Source organism: Hylobates moloch, unplaced genomic scaffold (genome assembly GCF_009828535.3).
Source record: "Hylobates moloch isolate HMO894 unplaced genomic scaffold, HMol_V3 SCAFFOLD_1, whole genome shotgun sequence".
NCBI lineage: Eukaryota > Metazoa > Chordata > Mammalia > Primates > Hylobatidae > Hylobates > Hylobates moloch.
Genome location: NW_026652276.1, coordinates 157885765 through 157907033, shown reverse-complemented (window position 1 = coordinate 157907033; position 21269 = coordinate 157885765). Strand labels below are relative to the sequence as shown.

General features: G+C 36.0%; 1 protein-coding gene across 1 annotated transcript in view; it reads right to left on the bottom strand.

The window, feature by feature from the left end:
• Nucleotides 1–21269, bottom strand: part of THSD7A (thrombospondin type 1 domain containing 7A) — a 475310-nt gene that overhangs the window by 38864 nt on the left and 415177 nt on the right. Inside the window, exons 14-17 of the mRNA XM_032760458.2 lie at nt 13163–13341; nt 10856–10861; nt 8997–9130; nt 1776–1929 (exon numbers count right to left, since the gene is read on the bottom strand). Of these exons, the coding sequence (XP_032616349.1) occupies nt 1776–1929; nt 8997–9130; nt 10856–10861; nt 13163–13341 (473 nt within the window). The remainder of the gene's footprint in view (nt 1–1775; nt 1930–8996; nt 9131–10855; nt 10862–13162; nt 13342–21269) is intronic.

Genomic DNA, 21269 nt, shown 5'->3' with positions numbered 1-21269 from the left:
TTTGCCTTAATGCCTGTCTCTTCCTACGTGCCTCCCCCCATTTAAGGGAATGTATAAACATAAAACCTCCTGAACACCTCTTCAGAAAACCTCCTTGCTTTTTCCCAGATGTGTCCTAAAGCTGGCTTATTAAACTTCGATTGATTGGGACTTTTGCCTTAGTTACTCATTTTGTTTGTCACAAACGTCAAGGTGTAACCAATCTAGCTGTTTCTGAACCTCGCTTCTGTACATTTTCTGAATGTCACTTACCTTCTCCTGCCCAAGAGTCTTTTCCAACCACGCGGCAGTGCTGGAGTCTCTCTGAACCTGTTCTGGTTTGGGAGGCTGCCCGATTTTGAATGGTTCTTTGCTCAATTAAACTTAAATTTAATTTTTCTGAGGTTTTTCTTTAAAGAAATGTAAAGCCCAGGAAGCAAAGTTTATTCACCTCATTGAATTTTATTCTTATCCAAACATTCCTATTGGCAAACTCTCAGGAACACAAAATATGCTTCACCAACTCTCTTTTATAAATAATAGAGCCTCAATAATTCTTCTAAGATGATTATCCTTGACCATTTAATATAGAAACCTACTGGACAAAGTTCCAGTTTAGTGGTTCCTTTTATTAAAATCCCTATTAATAAGTTTAAGAAGGGGCCTGGGTTCAATATTTCCTATTTTTATGAAAATGGAATCTCTTTGTAATATAATATCTGACAAAAAATCTCACTGTTATAAACATAGACAGTGTAGCATGTAGCCCAATTATTTGATGTAACTTCAAATCTGATGCTATGAAATTAGGACAGAAAATCAATTGTATATCCTTGTGAAACAGCTGATTCTTTATTACAGTTTAACTTGCATTCCAATCAACTGCCATCTTTGTTTTATTCCTGCTATATCAGTTGTCTGCTAATCAGTATCTTTAACACTGAAATGGAATATCATTTTCTCCTTGGAAAATATGCACCATAAAATCTTCTTTGAAATGGTTTTATATTGTATTTCAACAAAATAATTCCATATTAGTTATTTTTCTCATGCTTTTGATGCTGTTTTTGAAATGTACAGTTTTACAAAGGTGCCCATGGGTAAGCCAAATGTCTTACATAAGCAGCCAGTTCTGTTTCAAATGACTCTCTTCCCAGTGTCTCGTGGATGAGCCCCTACTGGCTGTTGAAACATAGAAGCTTTGTGTGATTTGAAACTCTCAGCTGGCTTTCCAGGCCCAAAGAGACACAGAGTCAGTGTGTAAAGAGAGATTCATTGCTGCACAGCTTTCTTCTACTTAGTTTCTTACCCAGTATCTTTTGCTTTTTAATGTTAATACTCCTGCTGCTGTATTCCCACTGTGTGAGAGATTATTCCTACCATTTAAATAAAAGGTATTGGGCAAAAAGCAATGGATGACAATAACCTGACACCATTAAAGTACCTTTACTTCATTCATTTTCCCTTTTACCTGGAGGGAATCATTATCACCACTGCAGTTTTTAACATGCTGTGTATTTATAAGGCAAACTGAAGGCCTTTTGTGCTGGATTAGGATGATGGGTTAGTAAAGCTTGCAAGAGATGGAGTTGTTCTAGTGTGAGAGGAAACATTACAGACTTTAAATAGCACAGTCATAGAATGATATGGCAGAGAAGACACACCTTGCTTTGGTAAATATGGCAAACAAACAGATTTTACATTGAAGTTATTATATTTAAAAAATAATGTCTTTAAAGCTTCAGTGGCAAAGAATTAAATAAACTCTATGTTAATAAAAAGGTTAATCATCTCACCAAAACACATCGGGTCCATGGACCCCATTCAGATATCACACAGTCCTCAGGGCATGGTAATTTGCACACTCTAGAGCCCAGGGGCATCTCTTCTGGGTCACAGAGGTAATCCTCTACATGTTCAGAAGGGCCATCTGCTGTATTCTGCATGCATCTAGAAAAGAACATAAACATTCTAGAAAATATGCATACATTCGAGAAATGAAGAAAACAGGACAATTAGAATGACCAACCCACAGGACAGATGGTTCTCCTTAAGACATCATTATGGGGGTGGGGAGTAGGAAGCTTTGTTATCTAATAAAATTTTCCAAAAATGAAGATTTAAAAGGATCTTTCCTCTCCTAAATATCTGTAGTGCTTCTGCATGATTCAAAAATGTGTGTTTGCATTCATGAGTCTTTGAATATAAGAGCCACTGTGTATATGTAAACTCTGCATGTTACGCAAGCTTCCTCTGAAAGAAGAGGGTCATTTATACACATATGAGGGAGAAACTAATGAGGAATTGTCCAAAGAGCTTCGTAGAGGGCTTACAATTTGGCATATAATGCATTTATTCTTCTCAAGAAAATGACGGATTTCATAAAGAAGGTAGAGTTAGTTGATTTATATGTGATGAAAGACCAGGCACACTGAAATCTCTAAGTGGGAGATTTCATTGAGTGTTTTTGAAAACAACTAGAGGCATTTATCAATTCATTTGGTCATTTTAAAAGTAATTTTAGCCTCCCTTCTGCTGTGAATCTTAAAAGAAAGTGAGAAGTGAAAAGACAATTATAATTGGTATAGCATAGGTTCTCTAACTATGATTATTTGGATTTTCCTACTACTTGACTTACAAAAATTGTTAGTTTGTGTTCCATTTTATCCTCCTGTAAGCAGTCATGAAGGGCTCCTTATTCATCTTTTGGGAATCTAATTAACATGGCTAGTATCAGACTCCACTTTTACCATAGTAAATAATCTCTCTGGGCACTTAAGTATTATAGCAGGAGAGAAAACCTTTATCTCTCATGTATAACTTGGAAAAGGTCAGCCAACTTAATGGATTTAGGAACAGAACTGCATTTCAGGAGCTGAAAAAGAAGGCTTGAACTCTCAAGTCTCTGAAACCTAGTGTCATGTTTTAAAATATCACTTGAATTATATTGCCAGTGATACCTGGAATCCCAACTTTTATCAGGGATTTATAATCAGCAGGGACATTCACAAATCTACTCTGCAGAGTCATCTTGCTATGCAGTGCTGCTGAACTTAGGCATGTCCTTTCCCTGTGGGATACATTCAAACACTGGAAAACTGTGTTGTTGGTCATGTCTTAATGAGCCTGTAGCCTGAAAAAAATACCCAAATACCTACCTATGCATTTTTTTTTGTATACTGGATACATACATAAAAAACAATCACAAAAATATGCAAATTAGATATTGATATGATTTCATTGTTGAAAAAAATCAAATTATGAATATTTTTGGGAGAATTTGAGTTTCCCAGGAAAAATTTCTACCTTCAGTATCATTTAAAAAATGTTATGGTGACAGCAGCTTAGAGACATGTTGCAGACAGTGCATTTCAGTGCTCAAAAGTTGGATTTGCTCCTAAGAATAGATTACATTTGAGTAGGTACTGTCACTACATGCAAGGATTAACTTGTAGAATTACCTATTGATCCAGAGTTAAGAACAGATATCCAACGCTCTATTAAGCAGTTATGTACATAAATCTTTATTTTCTAAGATTTCTCTTGATATGATTTGGCTCTGTGTCCCCACCCAAATCTCATGTTGAATTGGAATTCTCAGTGTTGCAGGAGGGGCCTGGTGGGAGGTCACTGGATCATGGGGGCAGATGTTCCCCTTGCTGTTCATGATAGTGAGTTCTCATGAGATACACTGGTTTAAAAGTGTGTGGCACTTCCCCCTTTGCTTTTTCTCTCTCTTGCCACCATGTGAAAATGTGCTTGCTTCTCCTTCACCCTTATTCCATGATTGTAAGTCTCCTCATGCCTCCCCAGAAACAGAAGCCTATACAATCCACAGAACCACGAGCTGATTAAACCTCTTTCTTTATAAATTACCCCATCTCAGGTAGTTCTTTATAGCAGTGTGAAAACAGACTAATACAGAAAATTGGTACAAGACAAGTGTAGCATTGCTATAAAGATACCTGAAAAAGTGGAAGCAGCTATGGAACTGGGTAATGGGCAGAGGTTGGAACAGTTTGGAGGGATCAGAAGAAGACAGGAATATGAGGGAACGTTTGGAACTTCCTAAAGACTTGTTGAATAGTTGTGACCAAAATGCTGATAGAAATATGGACGGTGAAATCCAGGCTGAGATGATCTCAGATGGAGATGATGAACTTATTGGGAAGTGGAGTAAAGCCCACTTTTGCTATACTTTAGCAAAGAGATGAGTAGCATTGTGCCCCTGCTCTAGAGATCTGTGGAACTTTGAACTTGAGAGAGATGACTTAGGGTATCTGGCAGAAGAAATTTCTAAGCAGCAAACATTCAAGATGTGGCCTGGCTGCTTCTAAAAGCCTACCCTTATTTGGATAAACAAGTAAATGACCCCAAACTGGAACTTATATTTAAAAAGTAAGAAGAGCATAAAAGTTTAGAAAATTTGCAGCCCAGCCATGTGGTAGAAAAGAAAAACCCATTTTCTGGGAAGGAGTTCAAGCCAGATGCAGGAATTTGCATAAGTAAAGAGGAGCCAAATGTTAGTAGCCAAGACAGGGGGAAAATGCCTCCAAGACATTTCAGACACCTTCATGACAGCCACTCCCATCACAGGCCCAGAGGCCTAGGAGGGAAATTTGGTTTGGTGGGCCAGGCTCATGGCCCCACTGCTCTGTGCAGCTTCAGGACATGGCACCTTGCAACCCAGTCTCTCCAGCTCCAGCCATGGCTAAAAGGTACAGCTCAGGCTATTGCATTAGAGGGTGCAAGTCCCAAACCTCTGTGGCTTCCACGTGGTGTCGGGCCTGTGGGTGCACAAAAGATAAGAGTTGAGGCTCAGGAGCCTCCACCTGGATTTCAGAGGATGTATGGAAATGCCTGGATGTCCTGGCAGAAGTCTGCTGCAGGAGTGGAGCCTTCAGTACTGGGGCAGTGTGAAGCGGAAATGTGGGGTTGGGCCCCCCCACACACAGAGTCCCCACTGGGGCACATTCTAGTGGAGCTGTGGAAGTAGGGCCACAGTTCTCCAGACCCCAGAATGATAGATCCACTGACAGCTTGCACTGTGCACCTGGAAAAGCTATAGACACTCAATGCCAGCTCATGAAAGCAGCCTTGGGGGCTGTACCCTGCAAAGCCACAGGGGTTGAGCTGCCCAAGGCCTTGGGAACCCACCCCTGTGTCATTGTGGCCTGGATGTGAGACACAGAGTCAAAGGAGATTATTATGAAGCTTTAAAATTTAATGACTGACCTGCTGAGTTTTGGACTTGCATGGGGCCTGTAGCCACTTTGTTTTGGCCAATATCTCCCATTTGGAATGGAAGAATTGTATATTGGAAGTAACTAACTTGTTTTAGATTTTACAGGTTCATAGGCAGAGGGGACTTGCCTTGTCTCAAATGAGATTTTGGATTTGAACTTTTGAGTTAATGCTAGAATGAGTTAAGGCTTTGGGGGACTGTTGGGAAGGTATGGTTGTGTTCTGAAATATGAGAAGTACATGAGATTTGGGAAGGGCCAGGGTGGAATGATATGGTTTGGCTCTATGTCCCCACCCAAATCTCATGTTGGGGGAAGGACCTGGTAGGAGGTGATTGGATAATAGGGCAGATTTTCCCCTTGCTGTTCTCATGACAGTGAGTGAGTTCTCATGAGATTTGGTTGTTGTAAAGTGTGTGGCACTTCCCCCTTCGCTCTTTCTCTCTCCTGCTGCCATGTGAAGATATGCTTGCTTCTCCTTCACCCTTCCGTCATGATTGTAAGTTTCCTGAAGGCTCCCTAGCCATGTCTCCTGTACTGCCTGTGGAACTGTGAGTCAAATTAAACCTCTTTTCTTTATAAATTAGTCTCGGGAAGTTCTGTATAGCACTGTGAGGACAGACTACTACATCTCTCTTTTCTTTTTTTTGTTATACAAGTAATATACTCATTTTAAGAAAATCAGAAGAAATAAAAATTTCCATAATTTTATCAGAGATAACCACTCATAACAGACTATATTTATTAATAGACTATTACTTTAAATATATCTTTTCATTTTACAAAATGGAAGCAAACTTCACCTATTTGTACCATTTAAAAAATCTACAATATATTATAAACATCTTCCTGTCATTAACTATTTTTCTAAGATGTATTTTAATGTCTACATTTGAATTCCATTGCTTAAATGTGCCACAATTGCTAAAATGTCCCTGTTGTGGCATTTAGACTACTTAAACAGGCTTTATTTTTGTTATTTTATATTAAAAATTTTTATAATCACCCTAGAATACAGAATATTTGGATCAAGTTTTAAGCAAAGGAAGGCACTTTAAATTCCTTTGCTTTCTCCAAATTCTTGGCCTTTCTCCTTTCCAAGGAGCAAGAATTATACTTTGAGAAAACTGAACTATATTAGAGATACATGGTGTAGAACCAAGTTGTAGGCAAAGGGTTGAGTCAGAAGCCCATCACACGTGTGGTAATAAGAGAGTGTATTTTCCGCATAGATTTAAAAAGCAACAATAACTAAATCTGTCTGTTTTTTATTATTACTATGTGCTGGCAATTCTAGAAAAAGTCAGTGAAAAAAATATCCTTCCCTACCAAGGTAAACTACTTCTACCACCACTCCTTGATAGGCCATATCATCCTTAAAGAGGAAGAGTGTAATTGAATAAATTTAAACCTCCTCTTTTATAGACCCATCTATCCTGAAATGTTACCCAACACTTGCATTCAAGCAGGACATTTTGACCTTCATTAGCAGAGGATAATTTAAGGGAAGTGTACTACTCAATCAGTAACAAACAGAAACATCATTACATGATTAGAGATCGCAATCAATACTGACCTCTCTTCTCTATTTGCATTGAAGTTGTTTACTGAAAAAATAAATTGATCTGAAAAATTACTTTGTTTAGAATGTGTTTGGAAATGTTAAGACTGTCTATTTACAAGGCAAAAAAAGAAATGTAACATGTACACAGATAGTTGAAGGGAAAGCTGAAAAAAACAACCCAGTAGTTTGAGATGGAGTCTCGCTCTGTGGCCAGGCTGGAGGGCAGTAGCACCATCTCGGCTCACTGCAACCTCCACCTCCTGGGTTCAAGCAATTCTCCTGCCTCAGCCTCCTGAGTAGCTGGGACTACAGGTGCATGCCACCATGTGCAGCTAATTTTTGTATTTTTAGTAGATACAGGGTTTCACCATGTTGGCCAGGATGGTCTTGATTTCTTGACCTTGTGATCTGCCTTCCTCAGCCTCCCAAAGTGCTGGGATTACAGGCATGAACCATTGTGCCCGGCCTATAATTTTTTTTACTAATGAAACAACCAACCTGATCAAATTCTTAATGTAATATTTTTTATTTTGAAGAAAAAAATAATTTGAAAGGAGAATAGTGGAAAACACAATCTCTTTTTTCTGTGTCCATATCTACTCATTACCTCTCTACCTCTTCCCCATTCCCAGTCCACCTATATTAAGGTCCTCAGAGAAAAAAACAAATTGAGAGTTCAGATGGGCTTTTGAAAAAAGAAATGTAAAACTTTTTATTAGACATAAAATTATATATAGGTTCATACGCAAAGGTTTTATATGGTAAAACAAATATTAACTTGTTCTGCTTTCCTACTGAAGTAGATTAAAACATATCAATATTAAATGCATGAAAGGTTGGGTTATGAGTAAGAATGAACTTCTTCATAACATGGGTTGCTGAGTGCTGGATTTTTTTTTTTGAGACAGAGTCTCGCTTTGTCCCCCAGGCTGGAGTGCGGTGGCGTGATCTCGCCTCACAGCAACCTCTGCCTCCTGGGTTCACGCCATTCTCCTGCCTCAGCCTCCCGAGTAGCTGGGACTACAGGTGCCCGCCACCACGCCTGGCTAATTTTTTGTATTTTTTAGTAGAGACGGGGTTTCACCGTGTTAGCCAGGATGGTCTCGATCTCCTGACCTCGTGATCTGCCCGCCTCGGCCTCCCAAAGTGGTTGGATGTTTTTTCATTTGTCTTTCCTGGGTGCCACTGAGAAGGGTTAAAAGAAACCAGTGTATTTAAAAAGAATGATTCGAGACTTGGGTTTGAATTCCAATGCTGCCACTTTGCTAGATGGGTATTCTTGGTTCATTATTTAGTACTTGGGAATCTAATCTACAAAATGGAGGTGATAAAACCTCATGCACTTGTTTCATAGAGTTCTAGAGCCCTTAAGGATCATGTGATAGATGCTGTATGGAAAATTTAACGAGTATCAATCTAGTGTTAGGCAGTAGGGAATTCCTATCAATATGATGGGGTCTCTGTTTTAAGAAATTTGTAAAGTTTTATTAAGGGGATAAACATGAAGAGGGGACTTTTCAACACAGTGAGGAGTATATGGAGTGTAATAGAACAACCCTGTCCAATGGAACTTTCTGCCATTACAAAAAATACTCTATGTCTGTGCTGTCTAACAGATAGCTGCCAGCCACATGTGGCTATGGAGCACTGAAGCATGGCTAGTGTGACTGGGGAGATGCATTTTTAATTTAATTTAATCTTAATTTGTTTAAATTTAAATTGAGTTAGTGTGGCTAGTGGCTATCCTATTGGACAGTGTAGCTACAGAAGAACAAGTGACAGGCAGGAACCAACTGGGGGCTTCAGAGAAAGCTCCCTGGACAACAGGATAATATTCAGTTAGCCAGTTTGATACAAAAGAGCAATAGTTTAAAGCAGATTATTTTTAAAATGAACTTGGAAATATATTTGGCCTTTAAGCAAAAAAGTTATTGGGGTTTAAAATCTGCAGTAGTTCAGATTGAATATGCTATTCCTTCTCTTTAAGGGTATTTGAAGTGATGCCTCCTAAATCAGAAGGCCAGAATATAATAAACTGCTGCTTGAAGCAGATTCTCTTAGAGTTCTCCACGAGCACAGATTCCCTAAAAGCAAAACTACAGACAATTTTATCCAGAAGACTGGGGAGGAGTGAACAGTCATGTTGGCACATGTGCAATTGGGAGATGATTTTGTGTCTTGCTTCTCTGTGTAATTAGGCTTTGTCTTACCTCACTTTTCGGGTTTGCACGCCCTCTCCACAGTTCTCCCTCATATTCACAAAGGTCACCTTGCAGATGCTCCAGGGCTCTGTGACCCATAGGTACTGGTTGCAGTCACTGTGGCACGGGACAACCTCATACACCTGAAACACACATGGTTCTCAGCAATCTCAGGGAATCTGGTAAGAGTGAGGAGGAAGACTTCCACACCGTAATAGCAATCATTTCACTGTTAAGCTACTTTCGTTCCCCTCCTTTATTGCTTATTATTCTAACATTGCAATAGAGAGAACTTAAGAGTTCTAGCAGTAAAGGATAGGGCTAACCATGTTGTACTCTGTTGCTCTGCTATTACATTGCAGGTGTAAATCCGATCCACTGGATCACATCAGATAGGTTACATATTTTCCTATGCTGACCCTTAACACACTGTATTGTAACTTTCTGGACCATTTGTGTCATTTACAGTTTTGTGTGACTTCAGTACTAGCCCAGGGTGCTCACATGTTAGGCACTCAATAGGGATTTGCAGAATGATTGAATGAAGGATGAATTGATGAATTAAATAAGTATAAAACATAGCTGTTTTCCAAATAAATATAATTTGGCCTATTTTCCAGATAACTATAAATAATGATGAGAATTTACATTTTTGGTGTGTATCATATGGGAAACTAAATTAAAAAGATAAACAATATGAAATAAATCCATCTTAAAAGTAATCCTCAATCACTTAAGGCTTGGAAGCAGAGTCTGATATTGGTCTACAACCCCAAGCAGTGAGGGCCACATGAAACAAAGCAAATTGTCTCTGCTCCAGGGTCCATAAAGCCTTTCAGTCCCACATTTGGGGTGGTGTGCTTGGTTTCAGGTTTTTTTTTTAGTACAATGAACTAATTATGTTCTTTTTTCAATGAGAAGAATGGCTAAATAAAGGAAGTAAATGGCACTTAATCCACTGCAACCTAGCTGACTCAAGCATTAAATAAAATTCTTTGAAAGTATTTTTCTAATCTATGATAGTCCAACTCTATCCCTTATTTCACTCACACACAGACACACACACACACACACACACACACACACACACACACACACACACGCACACACCAAGAGACAGAGACAGAGACAGAGAGAGAAGGGGAAGAGAGAAACTATAGCTTTTTATGTAATGAATTCTAGAAAAGATAGATTTAAATAGCCCTTTGGAGCCATTCTTTTGTGCCAATTTTAGTGAACTAAAAACCTAAGTAAAACGAATAAAGTGGACCTGTCTCAAAGAGGAATAAAAAATGCACTGTTGGAGTCAAATTCTGCAATTATTGCCATAAGCGATTATATTCACATTTAGGTGCTGTATTAAAAATAGAACTAAATAGCACAGGATAAAACATTACCCTACAACTTGCAGTGAAAAGAAAAACTGAAGGAGAAATGCTCTTCTTCTTAATCCTTTGATGGCTTTTATTTTAAACTCCTGTACTGAAGTGAATACCCATCCGTTCAGAACAATCTCCAACCCACCCATTTTCAGTCCACTTGCACCTTTTCCTTCTCCTTCTGAAAAGCACAAGACCATTAATAACGGGTGTCACTGCCTGTCAAGATTAGCGAAGTGAAACTTGTTCTCCCCAACTCTTGTTCACCTCAGTCCTTGATATTACAATGAGGGATATGAAATGTATGAACACAGGTAACTATGATAGAAAAGAAAAAGAAAACAGTTATAGAAAAAATTCTTTAATGGAAAATGTGATATTTTCTCCCTGTAAAACATAAAAGGCAAGAAGAGAAATGTATTCTCAGAAATCAGGAAATTTAAGAAAAGAAGGATTCTATCAAGAAGCATGAGGTTTAAGAGTTCTTACCTGTGCCTGGAGTGGTGTTCAACAGGAATGACGAAAAGGGAGAGAAACAAGATAGGTGAAAATGTCAGTATGCTATGAGAAGAACTCGTGGTAAGTTTCAAGTATTATTACTTACATGTAAAAACCTACTTTTTTGATAAAATATTAGAACATTTTTCTGAGGTCTTAGGAGATATTAGAACATTTTTCTTAGGTCTTAGGAGACACAACTACTTATTATTGTTAAAAAGTAAGATACACAAATGGGTATTGTAAATAGAGCCAATGAGAAAATTACACGGGCAAGATGGAGAAATCTTAGAAAACGGAGTTGACCTCAAAATATATAGCATGGGAAATTGATATATGATGCAAATAACTTATGATCCAACTTGTCAATGGATTATTGTCTATCAGTATATTTATAGGTTGATCTATCCATTGATTTACCTTAATCAGTTCATCTGTTTTGTACAAAATGAGGATTTGAGTACTTCCTTCCTCAGCTAGAAAAATAGAAACTCAGAGACCGTTTTCAAGCCAATGCTTCTGATTATTTTACTGAGGGATATATAATTGTAGTAAACACCTATGTGATTTACAATTTTCAACATTAACACAAAACTTTACATTTTTATTTTCCCTAAATACCTTAATACACAAATTCATAGAAGTTTCTATTTTTATGCAGAACATTTATGCTCAAATGTTCAAAAATTTATTATTTGTTTTAGCTTTGATTTTTCAGTTGTTAATGTCTTAATAAGCCTTCAGTCAACCAATACCAAGTTACAATACCCTTATCAAACTGCATCAGAATATATTAGAGTTGGAAAGTGACAAATGGTTTAGGCTAAACACTAGGAATAGCAAAGACAACTTGGCCTGAGGTTTTGAACCTTTGGAAATTCACTTAAGGAAAATCTGAGGAAAACACAGATTTTAATTGCATATCTGACTGGGTGTACACATACACGCTAAAGTGAAATAGATCTGAGTATGTGTAGAATTTCTCTTTATTAGGATTGGGAATCATAGATAATTTATTAACATTTAAATTTGCTACTGAAAATTCAAGGTGTCAAAATTTGTAGAGAAATATTCTTTTGTATTGTAAACATTTTAGTTCAGTTATTCTGTTTTACAGTTATATAATTATAGTTGCTGAACTGAATTTTCTTTGGAAATTTCCTTAGCTTAGAAATGCAAAATGCTCCGTGACAGGGAAGCTAAACTATCAGTAGATGGCAGCAAGGGAGTGTGTTATTTACCCTCCACTGCACGGAAAGATAAAATCAGCAATTTCACTTGGGGAACAATCAAGACTCTTTAGAGTACTTTTTATAGAATTTAATTCTTCACGATCTTCATCTTTATTTACTTAATTCCAAGGTTCTTTCTGTTTTCTCTACAATGTACTTCTATTAGGAACAAAGTTATGTTAATCTGGGAAGGAAAGTATGTATACAGGTAAGCAGTGTGTTTAGAGATTAAAATGAGTCTATGTATGTATGAAACAATTCTACATATTTAAGGACTTGATTCATTTGATTGTGATTTAAATTCAAATACACAACTTAAAACCCACCATAATATATGAAATTATTCTTTGCTAATTCACTTGTAGGCCAAACATGGTAATCATTGTCTGATTATGTTACATTTCATTTAAATTAGTCACAATTCCTCCATTAGGCTTTTTCTTTTTATCTCTAATAGAACAGAACAACAACTATTAATAGCAGGTTAGAAAGAATGCATCAAAAGTCAGAGTTCCAAATAAAACTGAAAATGGTCAATGACTAAATTGATAGCATACTTATAGTGACTTTGAGGCCATCTTTTTATTTCTTTTTCTCAATTTGTTTTATATCAAACACATTTAAACAAACAGTGTATATTTTTCCTAATTTTAGACCCAAACCCATATTATTTCTTTGATTTTAATTTAAGCATTTGGTAATTGAGATGTCTTTTCTGACAGTTTGGGGAAACTATAAGAATGAGATAATCTCAGCCTACATGTTAGATACAATCTTATGACAGATTAAATACCTTGACATTATTTCAAAGATAGGTGTCATTTTTCTCTCCATTGAATTCTATACATATTCATATATACTTGCAAGGTATGGAATCTCCAGAGAATACAGATATGTCTAATTTGAAATTTTAATAACATATATGTATTTATTCAGGCATTCTAATGGTAAAAATGGGTCAATTTTTTATTCAATAGCTATTATCTACTCTTCTCCATTTTGGAGAAAAAAATCAGATCATTGTGAATCTCAACAATATCTTCACACTGTCAATGACAGAAAATACCTGGTTGACATGGTCCAGTTTGGGGCAAGGCCTTCCTCCATTATATGGTTTTTCACGCAGCCATTTAGAACGAACCTTCACACCACTCCCACAGGACTTGCTGCAGCGCGACCAGTTGGACCATTCACTGAGCTTGCAGTCTGAGGGGCAGGGGATGATGCAGGCCTCCTCAATGTAACCTGAGTGGAGGAAAATGAGACAAGAATCATCTCCTCCACCTGTCACTCTCCCACTACCACCCACTATTCTAGCTCATTTAGAAGGTCCAAGACTGACTTGACAGTAGCATGCAAATGCAGAGGTGTCTCCGTTGTTAGGGACTTGAATTAAATTCTGCAGGGAAATGTCACATGCATACAGTGACTCTGTTAAAATAACAGTTGAGCAGCTGCCATGTGATCTGCTTAGGATTCATGCTCACCATATTTCAACATTTCTGACTGACAGCTCGTATTTAATTGACAATAACCTGTCTGCTGCCATATCATTCTCATGCTGACAGAATGATACATTAAAAAATTATAACAGTTTTCTATAAAACCCTATCTGTTAATGTCACACAAGTTCAGGGTTCTGAGTCCATGCAGTGTTCTTTCTTAAGAAATCCCAGTCCCTTTCACTCAACACCCAAAAGGAACCATTTAACTTAGCATCTTGTTTTTCTCCTTCTTTGAAAATCAAGTCTGAAGAAAAATGAAGGATGCTAAGTAATGTCTCATATTTTACATGCTGTCACTTTCAAAGCACCTTATATCCATTTGATTCTCTTGAAAATCTTATGTATGAATTGGGCAAGTATTGATATTCTAACAGGCAGATAAGAAAACAAATGCAGAGTGATGACTGACTGAGTCCAAGGTTACACAGCAAGAGACGGGGAAAAGTTTTCTGAGGTCTAATCGAGTACTCATTCCATCAAATCACCCAACCAATTCAATTAATAGTGCATATATTTGTTTTGGGAAATGGAAGTATTTTCTTTGAATAGTTCTTAACTAAAAACTTGCCATTTCACAATATCAAGTAAACACTATTATCCTCAAGGCAAACATGAAAACAGCAAAATTCCTCTAGTCAAGAATGAAATGCACGGTTGTCCTCTATAATAGTCTGAATGTAGAGAGAGGGTGTTCTTGGTACAAGAAAACACTCTGCCTTGCCATTTTATCTCAACAGCAGAGATTCGATTTTGACAATGATTATAATATAAACAATTGATACTGGGCAACTCTGGGTAGATTTTAAAAAATTTATGGAGATATAATTCATATTCCATAAAAATAACCCCATGTTTTGGTTCTCAGTATGTTTGCTGAGTTGTGCAACCATCATCACCATCTAATTTTAGAACATTTGTTTTATTCCAAAAATAAGCCCTATGGTTACTGGCAGCCACTTCCTATTTTCCCCTTCCTCATCCCCCGACAACCATGAATCTACTTTCTATCTCTATGAATTTGCCTAATTTAGACATTTCATATAAATGAAATAAAACATTATGTGATCTTATTTCTTTTTTGTTTTAGAGATGATGTCTCACTCTGTCACCCAGGCTGGAGTGCAGTGGTGTCATCATAGCTCACTGCAGCCTTGACCTCCTGCACTCAAGAGATCCTCCTACCTCAGCCTCTTAAGTAGCTGAGCTGGGACTAAGGGTGCCCACAACCATGCCAGGCGAATTTTCATATTTTTTTTTTTTTATAGATATGAGGTGTTACAGTGTTGCTCAGGTTGGTCTAGAACTTCTGGCCTCAAGTGATCCTTGGCCTCCCAAAGTATTGGGATTACAGGTGTGAACCACCACGCCTGGCTTGGCTTCTTTCACTTAGTATAATGTTTTCAAGGTTCATTTATGTTATAGCATGTATCAGTTCTTCAGTTCTTTCTATGATTGAATATTTCATTGTATGGACATTTCACATTGTTTATCCACTCATCAGTTGATGGACATTTGAGTTTTCACTTTTTGTCTATCATGAATAATGCTGCTATGAACATTTGTTTACAAGCTTCTGTGTGGGCATACATTTTCAATTCCCTTGAATATATACATTACAGTGAAATTGCTCAGTTATGTGGTAACTCACTTAGCTTTTTCAGGAAGTGTCAAACTGTTTTCCAAAATGACTGCAGCACTTTATACTCCACCAGATATGTATGCATGTTCCAATTTCTATGAATTCTTGTCAAACTTGTTATTGTCTCTACGATTTTGGTGTTCTTTGAAGAACAAAAGTTTTAAATGTCAATGAAGTCCAGTTTATCTTTTTTCCTTGGTTGTTAGTGCTTTTGGTATTATATCTAGGAATCCACTACCGAAGTCAAGGTCATCTAGGTTTATAGTTGTTTTCTCAAGAGAATTTTATAGTTTTAGCTCTTATATTTAGGTGTATGTTTCATTTTGAGTTAAAATTTTTGTTTATGATAAAAGGTAGGGGTCCAACTTCATTGTTTTGCATGTGGTTATTGAGTTATCCTGTCTTCAGTTGTTGAAAAAAACTGTTCTTTCCTAATTGTTTTGGCACCCTTGTTGAAAATCAGTTGACCACAATGTAACGATTTATTTTTGAACTGTAAATTCTATTCCATTTATCTCTATGTCTAGTTTCATGATAGTACCACATAGCCTTGACTACTGTAACTTTGTAGCAAGTATTGAAATCCAGAAGTGTGAGTCTTCCTATTTTGTTTTTCCTTTTAAAGATAGGTTTGGCTATTTTGAGTCAAACTTCTATATGCATTTTAGAATTAGATTGTCAATTTCTGCAAAAAATTGCAGCTAGGATTTTGATAGGAATTGTGTCAAATTTGTTGATCAATTTGGAAGTACTGCCATCTTAATTCAGACACATGGAATTTATTTCCATTTATATAGATCTTTAATTTCTTTCAATGATGTTTTGTAGTTTTCAGTGTACAGGTCTTGAACTTATTTTGTTATATTTATTCATAAATATTTTATTCTTTTTATTGTAGGTAGATTTGAAAAAAGAACCTACCAACATTAATTTCTTTAATTACAGGAAAGTCAGACCACCTTTAAACCAAAATGGCAAATTTAATCTATAAGATTGTGCCCAAACTGTCCTGCATTGAAAGTGTTAAAATACTAATTTACTATATAGTATTTCCTAGCCTTGCCTAATCATAAATTATCTGAGACACATGTTAAAAACATAAGCTTCCACCACCCTCAAGTTATTGACGTTAATACAATCCAGAGCGCTTACTCAGGTTTCACAAGTTTTACTTTTAATCATTTGTGTGTGTGATTGTGTAGGTCTTAAGTTAGGAAGTGCTACTATAAGATACAGGCAGAACCAAAAAAATGGAAGATAAATAGATTTCTGGCATATCTTTTTATGTAGTATCTCCTATACATTTGTCAAAGATATTTGTTTTAAACTTCGTATGGTAGTCTTCATATACAAAAGTGCATTTTCGATAGATGTAAATTTCACTGAACACACCCATGAAATCAATAGTCCAGAACTCTCCTCTGTGTTCCCTTCCAACTACTGCCCCTTCTTACAAGAGCAACAACTATCCCGACTACTCACAGTGTAGAATAGTTTCACTTTTTAAAAATTTCATGTAAAGGGAATCATATAGTGTATATCCATTTGCGCTAGCCTTTTCACTCTACATTGTGATGTGCATTTCATCTATATTGGTGCATATTGCTGAATATTGTTTATTCTAGTTGATGTGTAGCATTCTATTGTGTGAATATACTATGGCTTATTTATTCATTCTATTGTTGGTGGGCATTTAGGTAGTTTTCAAAATGGGGCCATTATTAACAGTGCTGCTATGAATATTCTAGAACGTGTCTTTTGATGGACATATGTATGCATTTCTGTTTGGTGTACTCCTAGGAGACAAATGGATAAATTGGATGGTATGTATATTATTATATCATCCATTGTAAATGAAGTACAAAATAAATTTTAAAAACATGGGATCACAAATTTGGCATGAAGATTAGGATACAATGAAAAGTTCCGAAAGTGGGCATTAGTCCCAGATAATCTTCTGGAGGGCAGATGTGGCAGAGTTGGGATTTTGTTTGTTGTGAAACATAGAAGACAGAAAGAAGATGCCAGTGCTAAGTTTCTAATGTACTTCTCATATATTCAAGGTGACTTTTGGAGTATCGATAATGATCCAGAGGAAAGTCCAACAAAGAACTAAAGGAATATTTCACAGTAGTGTTACTGAAATTTTAAAATAGATTGCAGTGATCTACTTAAATCTTATATTTTGACTTTAATTACGCTTTGGGGTGGAGAAATAAGCCCCTTCATGATTCTGAGTTGAAATATATTTCAAATTCCATTCCCTTTTTCCTACAGCTCAGGCAGTAAATTAATTGACCTAAAATAGTATGAGATGCCTAAAAAATAACTCCTCTTATTTTAGGGCCAGTAATAATTTATATTTTTAATATGTAATAGTCTAATAAATAGAATCAAACTTTAAAAGCATCTGAAGTCATTTCCAAATCAATAGCATTATGACCAAATTATTTAATAATATTTGTAAGACTACAATGAATTAAAAACCATCCAAATCATTTCCAAATATTATCAATGGCTTTGGCAAAAGAGCACTAGTATCTCAAAGGTAATAAGTTATTGAAATATTTTTAGAAGAATTGCATTCTCCCACCTTGATAAACTGCAAAATGTCTCTCAAAAGTAAACTTCTAGCCTTTTTTAGCTCAGTAATTATAACTGAAAATAGAATCACATGGTGGCCTTACATGTCACTACCCCACAGAGTAACAGATAAATGGAAATTCTTTTTTTGATTGAAATATTATGCCTTTAGTAAGATTTAACATGTATGACTTCAGACTGATTCACATTGTGTTATTAAGGAAGGAGATATAAAACTTTTATGTCTGATTTTCCAATAGCATATTCCAGGAAACATCTCCCAAATAAAATTCAGCCTATTAAACTGTTAAAAGATACAAATTAGAAACTGAGATAAAGATAAAACTGCAAAAGCGTATATTGCCTAGCATATCAATTTTATTTTCCAATGTCTGACAACATTCAATAATTGCCTATCATGTTTATCTAGCACCATTAAAATCCTTAATGCTACTAGTGAACTGTTAGATAAGCATTCCCCTGCCTTCTCTGCTCAGATCATTTTTTAGGGCAATTAACACCAAACAATCATGGGGGATGGAAAGACAGAAAAACATCTAGAATGTTTTAAGGCTAAATAAACTGCTGGCATCTTGTAGCAATGCATGGTTTCTGAGGATGCTGGAATAAAATAAATGACCTCACAATTAGGATATTAAAACTTTCAGCAGTTCAACACAGAATTTGATGCTTGGAAAAATTAAACTCCAGACTTCTGATTATATTTTTGACTGCTGCTTTCAGGTTGAAATAAATACAAAACACTAGCAGGCTTAAAGTGGCAACTGGAGGACATATTGCCTTTGAGATATACACAATCTCTCATTCATTTGAATTATGAATGTGGAGATAAAGTAGATTTCAACAACCTTCACAATTACTAAATTGTGCTGTTGAAAGGAATACTGTTGATGGATCAGAGAATTCATTTTGAAAGCACATAGAAAATACTGGTTGGTTTTGATTTATAGCTGTGTGAATGAGTAACTCTGGCATTCTCTCTGAAACATCTGGATTAATTTCAAAAGCAACCTCAAAAAATCTCTTCTACTTAATTGTGTATTATATTCACTTGATTGCAACTGGGAATGAGAAAATGTAGCTAGACTTTTATCTATTGTGGTCCTCACAGGCTGGAAAAAGTTGAAAAAAAATCACTTTGCAAAAACTTTCCAAATGGACAATATTCTTGAGCAATTATATGTTAAAAACTGGTGATCTGATACCTGGGGCAACCAAATTACTATGTATATATCCAAACTCCTGTATTCCAATGTTCTACCCATCGTATATTTGATGGATGAAAAGTTATAAGTCAATATTAGGCAGTTAATTATCATAGTAGCCAGGCAAATTTATAGAAGTATAATAAAATATTATTTTAATTATGTTTATTCATTTTCTAGACATTTGAAGGCATATGTATTCATATCTGCTAAGTATTTATAAATTTTATCAGAAAATTTCAACATCAGTATGAATGGCTGTAAGGTTTTGTTATTGTTGTTATTTTAATACTGGGAGTTTACTCAATGACCGTGCTTTTTCAGATTCATTTACTGATATCTATGTACAAGTTCATTACCAAGGGCATTGCTTATAGCAAACTAAAGGCTTCTCTTGTATAATAAGGAATTTGCCTGGCCCTTGTCCCTGATTCCTGAAAGGCAGGTCTCTCGGCCCTGAAATTTCACTAGTGATAGAACTATCTATGTTATTCATGGTGGGCTCCTCAGACCACTTATGATTTTATGCTACAGGGATATCTCAGGAAGGGGCTGGTCACACCAGAGAGACCAATCATCTGATTAGAGAGTTGGAGCTTTGAGCTACATGTTATCCGACCCAGCTCTAAGACGGGAGATTGCATTTAACCACATGGCCAATGATTCCTCAGTCATGCCTATATAATGAAACCTGAATAAAAACTCTGGATACCAAAGCTCAGGTGAGCTTTCTGTTTGGAAATGCACATCAGTGTGCAGACAGAAAGATGCCTCCTGCCTCCATTAAGAAGAGGTTATGGATGCTTCATGTTTCAGATGCCCTCTCACCTCAGCTACCTGTCTTTTCGAGCTGGTTCTGATTTGTATCCTTTTGCTATTATAAAACTGCAGTGGTAAATATAGTGCTTTTCCAAGTTCTGTCACCTGTTCTAGTGAATTACTGAGCCTGGGGCAGTACTGGGAAGTCAGAAATTTGCAGCCAGCTTGTGAGAAGTAAGGTTGGCTTGGGGACTCCCAAATTTGCAGCTGATATCTGAAGTGAGAGGAGTCTTGTGCAGTACTAGGCCCTTAACCTGTGAAGTTTGGCCTAACTCCAGGTAGTTAGCGTCAGAATTATATTACACTTTCAAATATATATTTTGTTAAAAAAGAAAATAAACTTATATATGTAAGAACCTGTGTTTATATTTTACTTATTCAACCATGATAACAAACCTTGGGAATAATTACACATATTAAGGTATTTATTGACTTTCTCCTCATATTTAACATTTATAATTTTAAGTAACATGATATTGAAAATCAGATGCAGAGTTTAAAAACCTCACTTTAGTAATAGGGCTTTGTCAGGAATACAAACATATTTGATAGAGTGTTCAGATTGTGAAGATGAAGTAATGGAAGATGTATTAATTTTGAAGCTTATTAGAATGATTTATTTTTAACTTGATCCAGTGCAATGCACTATTCTTTCAATCAATTAAAATCTAATATTGCCATGAAAGTATTTGCAAAGGATGATCTTTAAACACTAGTTTATTGGATTCTAATAACTATTAAACATAATTTTAACAAAAAGCATTCTGTGGTAAATTGCTGCATTAAACTAGGTTATACAGTTCTCTTTACCCCAGACTTTCCCTTTTGGGTAATACAAACTATGACTCTCTAAGAGAATGACTCGGATATCACATTCCCATAATTACTGACTTTTTCACTAGCATCTCACTGGACTAGAGAAATAGATCTAAATAGATTATAATTGGAATGCTTTAAAATTGAACTCATGTTTTGAACCATTCAGAATTTAAGATTTTTAAAGTAGGTTTTTTTTAAATGTCCACTTCCAGATATAGAAGAAAATGCAAAACCAAAGCAACCAAACAAAAATGCCAAACGCTTAAGAAAGTTTCTTCTTCCTACATTATTTTCTATTTTACAGGTCAAAGGTCAAATATGGGTAAACTAGCAATAAATTAATTTCAACAAAGGGAGGGGAAAGTGCTATTTGGATAAATTTCCTGTTTTGTAAAATGTCTATTTAAATGATCAAAGGAGAGTCAATTTTGTTTTATATCCAGATTACCTAAAATTTCCTATAGTGGCAGAAATTGCTGATAAAGGCAAAATTCTAATTTTTCTTTTTTGGTTGTTGCAAATAATGAATTGTTCTTGGCAGTTAAATTTATTTTAAACAATGGAACACTTTATTCCTAAAAA